This window comes from Pituophis catenifer, unplaced genomic scaffold, assembly GCF_029215685.1.
Source record: "Pituophis catenifer annectens isolate HBS135680 unplaced genomic scaffold, rPitCat1.0.hap2 SCAF_2, whole genome shotgun sequence".
NCBI lineage: Eukaryota > Metazoa > Chordata > Lepidosauria > Squamata > Colubridae > Pituophis > Pituophis catenifer.
The window spans coordinates 247363265-247377561 of record NW_027256882.1 but is presented as its reverse complement, the minus strand read 5'-3'; the positions used below and the strand labels follow the sequence as shown (position 1 = coordinate 247377561).

The following is a 14297-nucleotide window of genomic DNA, read 5'->3' as shown; positions in this document are numbered from 1 at the left end:
ATGAATCAGATCAGTGTTTTGCTTATCTTTTTCCACCATTAGGGAAGCTCAGTAAATTACCAACAATGGCTTGCTCAATAAAATAAAAAAAAATATGAGTTTTACAACTTAACTGTTGAGAGGCCAATTTGCATGGAAGGTAGAGACTACGTTTTTCTTGATTTTTTTCCTCCTAGATTTCAACTTTTTTTAATTTGCTTGAATTGTCTGTCTGTTTGAGGGCTTACAATACAGTTTCTGTTCCAAAAGTATGAGAAACTATGTCACAAGAATTTTGAAATTTGTGGCCAAAGGGACTCTAATGATTGCACATCAGCCAGGAGCCTCATGTTAGGCAGCCGTGTTCTATATGATGGCTAGTATTTCATATCATGCAAAGCTTTTGAAGGAGCATTCATTCAAATACATTCAAATCAAATTTATTGAAATGCCAGGCCTTGTATTCAGGTTAATGTCTGAATATATACACTTTGCACTCATGATTACACAAATTAAAATAATTAGGCATTTCCTAGAATGATTTCTTTGGATATGCATTTGCATGATTTGAAGTGCTTTACTGGGATTGCAGTTCATTGCGGTGTCATCAACTTCTGAAATGTGTGTAGATGACAGTGCTACAACTTCATTATTAAAGGTAAGAGAATAGCTTCTTCCTTGTACTATTGGGACTAAAATTCCTCAAATCCTTGGCCAGTTATGATTCAGAGTATGGGGGAATTCCAGCTTTCTCTTATTGTGAGATGTAATAGCTGTTTACATGCCTTTGAGTATTTAATGCAGGATAAGAAACCTATGAGACTCCAGACTTTGCTTATGACTAAGAATGTTAAGAATCACAGATCAGGTTGCCTATTCTAATCTGTTACATTTAACTATATAGTAGCTACAAGAAATTGTCCAATATTCCACCAATTTTCTGTCAAGTCTACAATTCTAACAGATTCTTTGAGATGATATCTTTCCCCCCAAAAGTAGAATTGGCAAGTAATTAAATTGCCAGCACGCTTACTGTAACAACCTTTGGTCTGTTAGGGACTATGGGTGTGGTTTGAATAGCTGAATTTGTTATATAGTACCTTGTTATATAGTGCCTTGATTAATGTATTTTTACTTTTTAAATATATATATATATATATGTTTTCTCAGGTTTTCGCGGGTGTTTGTATGTAGGTCTTTGGTTATTCGGGTCTTCTCCCACGTAAAATTGGAAGTGTCTTGGCGACGTTTCGACGAAGTCTCATTCGTCATCTTCAGGCTGGTGTTCTCGGCTTCGTGCTTCCAGGAGCAATGAGAGATCGCAGCTGTCTCTTCCTTTTAACTGCTAGTGGGGGTGTGAGCTGATTGGGTGGGAACTTGGCTGTGTTCTGATTGGGTAGAGGTGTGTTCTGATTGGTTAGAGGCTTGGCTGTGCTCTGATTGGATGGGGGGTTGGTTGTGCTCTGATTGGCTGGGTGTGTGTTCTGTTTGGGTGGGGGCTTGGTTGTGCTCAGCTTAGTCTGAGTTGTAGGGGGATTTGAGCTGGTGAGCTGCGTTGTTGTTGTTTGGCTTTGTGTTTGTGGCCGTGCGAGCTCTTCATGGTGGGTGTCAGTCTGCTTCATGTATGGATTGGAGGGGTTTAAAGTGGCTAATGATGCAGCTGCGGTCTGGCTTCTGGTCCTTGGTCGTGGCTCATTATCAGTGTGGGTTTGAGTCTGCTTTCTGCGTGGATGTGTGGTGGTGACATCCTGTGTGGCTCTCGTGAGTGTGGGTCTGGTGTCATTCGTCTCCCCAAGATACACAAAGAAGGAACCCCACTTAGACCCATAGTCAGCTCCATAGGCTCACCTCTACAAAACCTAGCCAAATTTCTCGCCAAACAACTACAGCCCTATGCAGAATCCATCACCTCATACGTAAAAAACTCATTCCAGTTCATAGACATCATAAAGCAACAAAACTTACAGCCCAGTGACCTACTCGTGAGCTTCGATGTCATATCCCTCTTCACCCAAGTACCAATCAAAGAAGCCTTGACAGTTATCCAAAACAAATATAACCCCCCAAAGCACATCTTAGATCTGACCAACCACTGCCTATCCAACACATACTTCATCTATAATGGACAGAAATACAAACAAACAGAAGGAGCACCCATGGGATCACCCCTCTCACCTGTCATTGCCAACCTCTATATGGAATACTTTGAAACCCAAGCTCTAGAAAAATCTGATCACAAACCTAAACTCTGGCTCAGATATGTGGATGACACCTTCATAATCTGGCCACATGGGAAAGAAAAACTGGACAACTTCCTCACACACCTCAACAGCCTACACCCCAAAATACAGTTCACCATGGAAACAGAAGCGAACAACCAACTTCCCTTCCTGGATGTCTTAGTCTACAGAAAATCCAATGGCTCCCTAGGACACACTATCTACCAGAAGAAAACACACACAAACCGCTATCTGCACGCACTCTCACACCACCACCCTGCCCAGATCAACTCTGTAGCCAAGACACTCATTTCCAGAACAAAACGCTTAGCTGACGAACAACACCTAAAAACCGAACTACACACTCTCACTAACGTACTAACATCCAATGGATTTCAAAGAAATAAGATCACCAACCTAATCCAAAAAGAAACCCCCACTAAAATCCAAGACAGAGAACAAGAAAACGGCAAAGCCCTCCTCCCATACATAAAAGGCACCACAGACAGAATAAGCAAAATCCTCCACAAACATAACATCAAGACAGCATTCTGCACAAACCGAAAAATATCCACCATCCTAAGGAACCCCAAAGACAAAATTGAGTTAGAAAATCAAGGAGTATATGAAATCCCATGCACCGCCTGCCCCACCACATACATCGGACAAACCAACAGACGAATAAGTGCACGCATAGAAGAACACAAGAACTCAGTCAGAAAAGAGGAACCAACTTCTTCCCTGGTCCAACACCTTAAAGCCACAGGACATGATATTGACTTTAAAAAGACCAGAACTATCGCCAAAACTGAACACTTTAACAACAGAATAATCAGAGAAGCCATCGAGATAGAAAAACGCCCACACAGCATGAACAAACGAGATGATACCTCCCGCCTACCAGCCATTTGGAAACCCGCCCTTATTGACAAACTAGTCCCTAACACGACGAATGACACCAGACCCACACTCACGAGAGCCACACAGGATGTCACCACCACACATCCACGCAGAAAGCAGACTCAAACCCACACTGATAATGAGCCACGACCAAGGACCAGAAGCCAGACCGCAGCTGCATCATTAGCCACTTTAAACCCCTCCAATCCATACATGAAGCAGACTGACACCCACCATGAAGAGCTCGCACGGCCACAAACACAAAGCCAAACAACAACAACGCAGCTCACCAGCTCAAATCCCCCTACAACTCAGACTAAGCTGAGCACAACCAAGCCCCCACCCAAACAGAACACACACCCAGCCAATCAGAGCACAACCAACCCCCCATCCAATCAGAGCACAGCCAAGCCTCTAACCAATCAGAACACACCTCTACCCAATCAGAACACAGCCAAGTTCCCACCCAATCAGCTCACACCCCCACTAGCAGTTAAAAGGAAGAGACAGCTGCGATCTCACATTGCTCCTGGAAGCACGAAGCCGAGAACACCAGCCTGAAGATGACGAATGAGACTTCGTCGAAACGTCGCCAAGACACTTCCAATTTTACGTGGGAGAAGACCCGAATAACCAAAGACCTATATATATATATATATATATATATATATATATATATATATATATATATATATATATATATATATATATACACACACACACACACACACACACACACACACACACACACACACACACACATTCATACAGCTTTTAGTATATTATTTTTTATTGTTGCTTCTATATTCTCTCATTGTTAGCTGTCCAAAGTTAATGTACAAGTTAGACAGTTATATAAATTTTATAAGTAAATAAATAGCAAATGCTATATGGACACTAATGAAGTTTAAGAACCAAGCATTGCAGTTAGTGGTTCCTAGTAGGCCTCTGGATTGAGGCATTCAGTATAATCTCTCACTTATCTGCTACTCTGGTAGAAGCATGTCAAAAGCAATTCAAAAGGGTCTTGAAACATTTTCAAATGGCAGCAGCTACTGCAAAGTATAGAGTTACATAGAGTTCAAGGGGTTAAGGAAGAACCTTTCTGATAATAAAATAGCTTTCCAGAACAAGAAACATTTTTCAAAATTGCAATCAGAACCAGTAATACATTGCTGGTATTTTCTATTTTCTTGAGATTTTACAGCTTTGTTCTGCTTGTGCAGCTTTATATAGTATCAGTTTCTTTAAACATACCATCTTGTGGGGGAGAAAAAAACCCTAAGCAGTGGATCCAAAATCACAAGAAGTAATGCCCATGCATACATGCACACACAAATTTCAGAAAATAGCTAGTACTTGCTTATGCCATCAATTTTAAATAATAAAATATTACAAAGAAATACACCTTATAGTTCAATTTTAAAAAATGTAGCCAATTTTACTGTCTGTTCATTTATCTGATGTTGAAAGGTCAAATTGAAGCATATGTTGAAAGAAATAATGTTTTCCCTAATTTTAATTGTTGGTTTATTTCTTGTATTGGATTGTAGAAAGAAGCACAGTAGTGTACAAATTGATCCCAACCCCTTCCTAATAGAATTCCACTGCAAATTGTCTGAATATGCCTAAAATTTCCTTTATATCAGGGAAACTGCAATCATGGTAATAACGTTTTGTAGGTAAATACATATAGAATACATACAAAAACCATTGGCATTTTAATTATTTTGCTTGTTTGGATTTTTTTCTCCATCAAATGCAAATATTTGGGGTATGTGTTGTGTCTCTGAGAAAGAGGAGAATGCAGTTTGGGGCAGCATTATACGTAAAATAATTGTTTTTCTTGGAATAATTTGTTTATCAGAATTTCTAAGAATTAGCTACATTCTTAAAGTTTTCTGATAAGAAATTTATTACTCTTAAAAAATATTTTCTACTGATGTAACTTTCATGAAGAAAGAATCCAATTTGCTCAGAGCAAGTGCCAGAGAACTTAATTGAACTTTGTTTCTCTTATGTATTGGTCTGTCAGTTTGGTGGAAACTGTGTATTGTCTATCTTTACTTTGCTTGTAATTCATTTTTATTAATTTATTTTTATTTATTAAATTTTTATGCCACCCATGTCCCCTACAAGGTGACTCTGGGCGGCTTGCAAGTTATAAAACAAGTAGCAAATAGCTAAAAAATTAAAATGACACAGATTACAATATTATTAAAACTGTACTAAAACTGTTTTGACTTTTAGTGCAAATTTGAATTTGTTTAATAATTTGTTTTGCATCTGCTATTGGCAGATTTAATCTAATACATATGGTTTACCTGAAACTGCAGTAAAGGCTGAATGTTATTTATTCATGATCATTAGTGTTACGTTAAGTGATACTTGGATATTTTTATGTGTACAAAATAAATACGTGTCTTTGTGGCATGTGTTTTAATCGTTGTAGGAAGAATTAGTTGAACATTAGGAATGTTGGATATAAAATATGTGTATGTTTATAAAAGGTGATGAGTGCCATACTTTAGACTTATGGCCGATCACATATGTATAATGTTCAATTTATGCTATCTAGACAAATAATATTCATATAAAAATCTATGAAAAGTATTCTTTGAATGTAGTATTCAAGCAGAACTTTGGAATGAGGCTCTTTATTTATTTATTTATTTGTTTATTTATTCATCCGTGCCTTAGGGGTCTTTGCTGACTCAACTGCCTGGATAAATCTTTGGTGTGCCCTTGCTTGTTTCCTAAACCTGAGAGAGAGTGACTGACTCAGAATTACTCAGCTTTACACCTAAGCAAGGCTAGAAGTCATGGCTCCTCATTTCTAGTTCAATGCCTTTTATCACCAGATCAAACTGGCTCTCAATGATTTATTTGAACTTTGTTTAATAGTAAATTAGTGGCCATAACCATACTTGTAGAACTATGTGCATCAACCTCTTAATTTTATATATCATGGTCTATTCTTTTTATGCATTTTAGATGCTGAAAGTCTATGACATTCTTCCTTTTGATAATCCAGATGGTGGAGTTTGGAAGCAAGGGTTTGACATCACTTATGATGAACATGAGTGGGATGATAAACCTCTTCAAGTTTTTGTTGTACCTCACTCACATAATGATCCAGGTAACAGTTCAGAAAGCTTCAAAATATGTTTGGGGCAATCATATTTGTGTCCTCAGCTCCATGAAACATAATATTTTATCATCATATAGCTTTCTGATTAATGTATTTTCCTTGATTCCACTGCTATTAAAAATACTTTATGGGTTACAGAATCAGCAGGTAATCACTCTAGCCAACTAGATTTCAGTACAAATTGTACAGAAATAACCAAATGAGCAAAAATGAGAGACCAGTGACATACTAAGCTGTTATTACAAAATTCACAACAATTTCTGTTTCCCTTAATCTCTGTACCTTAATCTTTCAGCCTACCATCAATAAAGGATTGGATTTTACAGTTCAGAATAAAGAGATTGTACAATATGGTTCTGTTGGCACTGGCTTCCAGGTAGTAGCCAGTAAATACAGGGTTTGCAGACAATAGACTCAAATAAGGGTGAATGCCAAAAAGGATTTCTTTCATTTTGAGTAAATATTAAGAAAATTGCAAGAGAAAAAGAAAAGAAACCAGACTACATCATCTCAGCCTGTCAAGAACCCCAAAATGATGGCAAATGGGCCCTCTGGAACTGGCTGACAATTGCATAATACCTTCCCAGATTGTTAGATCTTTGCTAAAGTTTACAGTTTTAGTATTCTAAAACAAAACAAAACAAAAAAAAAATACTTGGCAATATCTTAAGCCTGAAATTTGATTTACAGAAGATTCAGGCTGTTGGTATACTCCTTATTCACATAAACATTCTATGTCTTTCAATCTTATTTAAATATAATACATAATTATATTATGTATTATATATATACAATAGCCTGTTTGCACATTATATTAAGAGTTATGCCATATTAGCTAAAACCTAATTCCATATTTCAAGTAGTTTATTGTATAAAGATTTAAGTTATTTGAAAGAATAATTCAAATGTTAAATATAGATGCCAACATTCATCAAATTAATAACAGTTATTGCACGCTCATTACTCTACAACTAGGTCCTTGCATTTAATAAATGTATTTAAAATTATGGGATATCTGTGGAAGTTTAAATCTGTGGCCTGAGTCTTGCATAATTACAGTGATCATATTTTTATGGAAAAAAATAAAGGGCAAGACCTGAAAGGGAGCAAATCTGAGACAGGTTCATAAGGATAAAAAAAATTGTTTATAACTTTGTTTTACAAAGGAAATTTCAAGAGTAAAACCAAGAAAATAAGTAAATTATATAAATCTAAAAGGCAGCTTTTTGAACTAAAGAGGGCATATGGTCACTGTATCCATAATTCAAGACTTTAATGCTAACAGCTGACACGATTTTCAGGACCTATATACAATAGTTCCTAATGCTTTTCTACTTCCTTTTATGTTGCCTTTAGTGGTTAACTTAACCAAAAGAGGGCATATTAAATAAAAGCTGAGTAGCAGTGGATTGGCAAGAGATACCATCTATTTCATTTTGTTGTGTTTTGCTATACTAATTCTTCTCCCAGAAATTCTGACAAATACTTGACATTTATTTTTTAGTTATTTCTTCAATACAATGGTTACCTGACTTCTTCTTGTCCCTATATAAAAAAGACAAATGTTTGTATATTCATCTGTTTTAAAACAATCAAGCCGCTATTTTTTTGTCTGAAGGAAGATTATTGTACAATTCAGATAGATATAATAGTAATAAATATCATTGTAGGCTCTGAAAAGAAACCAGCATCTTTTATAGCAATTTATTTTAATTACGTTCTTAAGTTTGCTCATACATTTCATTCCTTTTAGATTAGTATTTTATATTCCTCGTTATGTTCAAATTGTGGCCTTTTAAAATCCCTGATATTTGGAATTTCATACATGTCTAAGCACATATTAATTTTAACTGTCCCATTCTTTTCTTTTAGAAAACTCAGTGACTTTCAAAAATTTTGTTCTGAAGAGATTCATAACTCTACTTAGTTTCTAGCGTAAGAAAATAATTTTCATTTTGATACAAGTGAATAAAACCACAAAGACTTAAATTGACTTCATTTTTCAGTACTGAAATTACATTTAGTTTTTTATTGATTTTTTTATATAACATTTGTTTCCATTTGCATTGACTTTGTGGAGGTTTTTTTGCCTTCATTGTTGTTTGTGGTTGCAGCAATAACAAGGTGATTTTATCTCTTATTGGCCACTGTTTTGTTCTCAGAATTCTATGAAAGTGTTAAGAGCACTTTAGGAATCATTATTTTTTCTGAAATGTTCTAGAATGGCATGTTTCAGGAGCTTCTAAGGAAAAAAAAAAACTGCATGCATTTGCTGAGAAAATAGTTTATTACTTCCCCTTAATGATATGGCTGGAACAAATTTGAAACAAATCCAACATATGCACACTTATTGCTTAAGTTGTTTATAACAAAAGGCAGTTGAACTGAAGTGAACCCCCTTGGTACTTTTTCTTAATATTAAATAAAAATTAATACTTTCTTTCGCTTTAAAATTTTAGAGCAATTGACTTCCTCTATAAGATATTACTATTATCACCATAGTTTATGCTTTCAAAATGTTTCCAAGTTATTTTAAATATAGATATACTTCAAAAAAAAAAAGTGTGTTTTCTTATTGCTCAATTCAGGTTTGCAAGCCAGTCAGAGTCTACTTTTTGTTCTAGTTTTTTTAGTCACAGTCAAATTTTTGTTATACAAAAAGCAGTGATGATTCTTTTTGGGAAACCCTGATATTATCACAGTGTATTCAGTTTAATTTGTTCAGCATGTGATATTATGTTTAATAGGTTGGCTGAAGACATTTGATGACTACTTCAGAGATCAGACACAACACATTCTCAACAACATGGTTCTTAAACTTCAAGAAGATAAAGGAAGGAAATTTATGTGGTCTGAAATCTCTTATTTTTCAAAGTGGTGGGATGGAATAGATAGTCAGAAGAAGGATGCTGTGAAAAGGTTGGGATATTTTTAATATTGCATGTATATATTTTCTTTCAACCTATTGATGCCCTAGTAAAACTGCATCAGTATATTCATTGTCATTGTGACCCATTTTTGTATAGGTTTATAAATTACAGTGTTCTACTACATAACTAGACTTGGCCTTTATTTCTTAAAGCACAATTTAGCTTCATTTCTTTTTAATGTTATGATTAAATTACCAAGCTTCATAAGTGAACACTTTGTAATAGAAATGTTAGTTATAGCTAAGGTCATTTCTGTTATAAAAATAGTGATGCTGGTTCAGTTCAAAACAAAGTTTCAATGAAATAATAATTTGGCTGTCTACTGAAACTTCATTATTAATATTCATTTAATAAAACCGGCAAGTTTCTCCCAACAGACATAGTATGATAACTAAATCCACATTTCTCTGTTGGCAGTAATTCACATCATTTTACTTCCAAGTCAGTGGAATAAAATGGAAAGAATAGAGAGGAGAAAAAAAATGGGACAAGATAAAGGAACTATAATAGTCTTACCACAAGATCTAATTGCTTCAGTTGTAGTCTTCGCATCTCATATCAATAAATATCAATCTACACCTGCATATACAGATGTATCTATCGATATCTCCTGATCCATGCAATCATGTTTCCTAGTTTCTTAAAAAGAAACTAAGCTATTGAAGTGGTGAACCAGCGACTACATTCACCCCCCCATCCCAATTTTAAGGCTGCAGAGTTATTCTTAGAGAGTGTTTTAATTTTTCTCCCAACTTCACATAGTCTTCAAACCGTCTTGTAAAATTAGGGGTCACACATTTTTCTAATAAAGATGATACAAGTGATTTTCTTTCTTTCTTTTTCTTTCTTTTTTTTTCTTTTTTTCTTTTTTTTTTTGAGAAATGAAGTATTTGCTAACAGTATTTAAAGATGACTGGTTTTATTGTTTATAAACAAGCAATATTACAGATGATTTAAAAAAGTAAACATATATTTCAGGTTAATAGAAGATGGCCAATTTGAAATTGTAACAGGAGGTTGGGTCATGCCTGATGAAGCTTCTCCTCATTATTTTGCTTTAATTGACCAATTGATAGAAGGACACCAGTGGCTAGAGAAAGCTGTAGGTAGGTCCATGTAATTTTTGTCTTGTGAGTTTTGCCAACTCTTCCATTTGAATACAGAGGTTTAAGCGATGAATGAATCAATTATTTTCTTTTATAAATTGTCAAACCACAATTGCCAAAAATGTATATAATATGCTTAACTGGGTTTATAGTAAAGACAGATGTCAGTAAAAACACTTGGAGAACTCTTTTCCTAAATGTTATTGCAATAAGTTCACTATGGCTTCTGGATTGGTATAGTAATATACTGAGTTTGCAGTGCTAGTTTTTCTGTCTGTTGTTGATTATCCAAGTTGAGAAGAGAGTGATTTTGAAATTTGGAGTCCACCATGTTCACAGGCTGTTCTGTAAGGTGCTTCATCCTCCTAATGCTTTATTACTGCATTTTTAAAATAAAAGGCTGCCCTGCTGCAGAGTAAAAGACTGCACTTATTTTTATTCTTAAAAAATATAAATGATAGGAAGTCAAGATAGGTAGCATTCATTTTGTATGCCTGCATTTTTTTTAATGTGTCTAATTTCTTGGAAAATTTACTAATTTGTGTTTGTAGAAAAAAAATGTAATTTTACATTTGAGAGGTTAGATAGCACCTTTGCTTCATACTTGGGTTCTCCAGTCAGTTTCTTCCTCATCCATGTAATCATGTTTCCTGTTCCACTGAAAAAGAAACAGCTTTCTATGAGGCAACAATTTATCTTTTAGAAATTTTTGTTTGCTTTAGAATTGACTATATGCCAACCATTGCAATTTGTGCACCAGTCTCCAAATATTGAGGATCCCATGTTAATGTGTAAGAATAAATGCTATGTGTTTATATAGTCTGGCATTATGTTGCTTTTAACACACATTATTTTTATTAGGAGTAAAACCAAAATCTGGCTGGGCAGTTGATCCATTTGGACATTCCCCAACTATGGCTTATCTTCTAAAACGTGCTGGATTTTCCAATATGCTAATACAGAGAGTTCATTACTCAGTTAAAAAACATCTTGCAACCCAGAAGGCACTAGAATTCTTTTGGAGACAGAATTGGGGTAAGTATTACTTTCATGAGCTCATTGCAACAATTACTTCGGAGTCCTTGGTGCTTGTTGCGCTTCTTCGTTTGCTTGCAGACATATAATTATCCTACTAAGTTATATCCTCAGTGTAAGTGTAGGGTTTGCTGCCTACATAGTAACTTGTCCTGCCAAGTTTGGTGGGGGTGGGGTTTCCCCTTGGTCATTCTTTGAATAAGTATTGTCTTCTCCTTGATTGTTTGTCTGGTGATAATCCTCGCTTAATCAGTGCTGGCTGCTAAAGAGGATATGTCTTTGTTTCCTTCTGAGTTGCTTTATTGTCTCTGTTGGATTGTGTAAATATGGTTTATTTGTATGTATCTATTGATGACTGATTTGTCTGAATGTCAAGTTTCCAGTAATTTCCTAGTGTTTTTGATTTTAGCTTGGTGTAAAATGCTGAAGTTTTCCAGGGTTAATTTTGTCTATTTATGCTGAGTTTTCTGACTGCTGGTTGCTTTTTATTTGCTAAAAGCCATCAGTTTGTTTTGCCAGAATTTAATAGTTTGGTTAAGCTCTTAGAAAAATTATGTCCTTCATTTCCTAACAAAATGGATGCAAATTTCAAAACTGAATACTGGAATTGAAAGTATAGCTTTAGTTCCTTCAAATATGTACTTTGGTATTATGAAGATCTTGATGATAAATGAGTTACAATATATATAACTATAATGTTTAACTTCTTGCTAGGAATGAACTTTTTGTGCTTCAGTTTCTGTTGCCCAGAGTAATGTAGTGTCAGCTCTGAATAATCTTGTATTTTATATTTTAAATTTTATGTCATATAGTGTGCCTTATTTTAATTGTGATGTTTCTGACACAAATAAACAATCTCTGAATAGACATCTTTATCAGCATTTTGTGTTGTAACATAGGTTATACCATCAAATCTGTGTTACCGAAATAGCAAGATCGTTGACTTCTTTGTTGTTTTCTGCTGTAGATAAAAATTCAGATTCATCCACCCTGCACTTTTGGAGAACCGGCAGTGTTAATGAGCATGATAAAGGACTTTACAAATATGTTATTTTAAGGAAGCCTAGAGGAATAGATGATGCATTTACCCATTTTTATTTATTTATAGGGTTTTTTAATCCTCATCTTTAGCCATATGTCTCCCATAGCGAATATAAGTAGTAAAATATAATATAGCTTATAATCAAAACATAATATATGAATGGAACAGGAGGAAGGATATGTAGAGAAACAGGTTGGATATAATAATAATAAGCTCAGCTGGAAATAGTCAAAATAGAGTAGCAGAATGCTTGCAGGCTAGGTGATATTTGTGAGAGAGTAAAAGTGAGCTCGTTTCTTAACAGGAAGCAGGGGAATACTGTTACAGTTTTTCTTTTTCTCTGTTTTGTATTTTGAAAAACCTTTCAAATTGCCTTTCTGAAGTCAGTTCTGAAGCACATTCCTACTTATAGTCAGTATCTAAATTAAGTAATGTTTTTAAGGTAGGTTTCTCCAAGGTTTACTATACCTTTGCTTCCTAAACCTGTTTTAGCTGATGTTCTATTTAGTTTGACTTTTCTTAGACATTCTGAGTCTCAGAAAGCATACTAACGCATACTTAACAGTATGCTTTATACAGCATTACTAGATTTCTTTTAAAATTCATAGTATATAACTTTATTAGACTTCTCTACACATAGACCTCCTGAAGTACTTGATTATCATTCCCATATTAGCAAGAATCATTTGACTATTAAGGTGAAATATAAAGGGTTTGAAATTGCATGTGAATTCTTGGCATATGGCAATCATTGTTAAGTCTGTGAAAGCAACAAACTAGTAGGCTTTCAAGATATACTAGTATTGAAACAGCACAGATTATAAACTTGTGTTACCTCTCAGTATACCTATTAAACAAAAAGTAGTTCTAATTCTATATATGGCTGTCAATTGTAATCTTGATTATAAACTGAAAAATGAGTATGGTATGTAAATGCAATTTAATATTAATTTCTGTCATCTGATGAGATAGAAGATTGGTTTTTTTGTGACGTAACATCATCCATGGATCAAGCAACTTTGTGAATGACCAAGAGGAAAGACATATAATATATATTTTATTATATGACAGGTGGCTTATAGGAAAGGAAAGGAAAGGAAAGGAAAGGAAAGGAAAGGAAAGGAAAGGAAAGGAAAGGAAAGGAAAGGAAAGGAAAGGAAAGGAAAGGAAAGGAAAGGAAAGGAAGAAGGGAGGGAGGGAGGGAAGGAAGGAAGGAAGGAAGGAAGGAAGGAATGAAAGAGAAAGAAAGAAAGAAAGAAAGGAAAAAAGTATTTTTGGAATTAATTGGTGATGGAAGAAAAACTCTCTAAGGCCTGAACTTGGGTGATACTGATTCTAAGAGATCTGGTTTGTGATATATGTAAAAGAATTTATTTTTATATTTATCTCGGTATTTTAATTTTAGATTTGGGATCTGATACAGATATTCTCTGCCATATGATGCCTTTCTATAGCTATGATGTTCCTCACACTTGTGGGCCAGATCCTAAAATCTGCTGCCAATTTGATTTTAAGCGACTTCCTGGGGGAAGAGTTAGTTGCCCCTGGAGAGTTCCTCCAGAAGCTATTCATTCTGGAAACGTTCAGCACAGGTAAGTGTATAAAAATATCAATCAACAATAGCAATAATGCACTAACTATAAAATGTGAACATTTTATAATTAGACAAAAATATTTTTCGCACTAATACAATTTTGGATTTTTTAAAACATTATTTCAAGCATTTTACCTGGCACATGAGCCAAAACCGGATATCAGAGTAGCTTTCGAATTAAATGAAAGAAGGCAGCTCATCTCATCTCATGCTTATGATCTAAAGAATGACACAAAAGGGAAAAGAACTTAGCAGGATGGAAGATGGAAGAATTCACAGAAGATGGAAATTTTTTTTTAAAAAAAAACAGCAGTGGTCTCAGCTATATAATTCTTAAAACC

General features: G+C 34.8%; 1 protein-coding gene across 2 annotated transcripts in view; it reads left to right on the top strand.

The window, feature by feature from the left end:
- Positions 1 to 14297, top strand: part of MAN2A1 (mannosidase alpha class 2A member 1) — a 66269-nt gene that overhangs the window by 21582 nt on the left and 30390 nt on the right. For both annotated transcript variants that reach the window (XM_070938742.1, XM_070938741.1), the window contains 5 exons: positions 6093 to 6237; positions 8997 to 9168; positions 10158 to 10285; positions 11147 to 11320; positions 13768 to 13954. In XM_070938742.1, coding sequence (XP_070794843.1) covers positions 6093 to 6237; positions 8997 to 9168; positions 10158 to 10285; positions 11147 to 11320; positions 13768 to 13954 — 806 coding nt within the window. The remainder of the gene's footprint in view (positions 1 to 6092; positions 6238 to 8996; positions 9169 to 10157; positions 10286 to 11146; positions 11321 to 13767; positions 13955 to 14297) is intronic.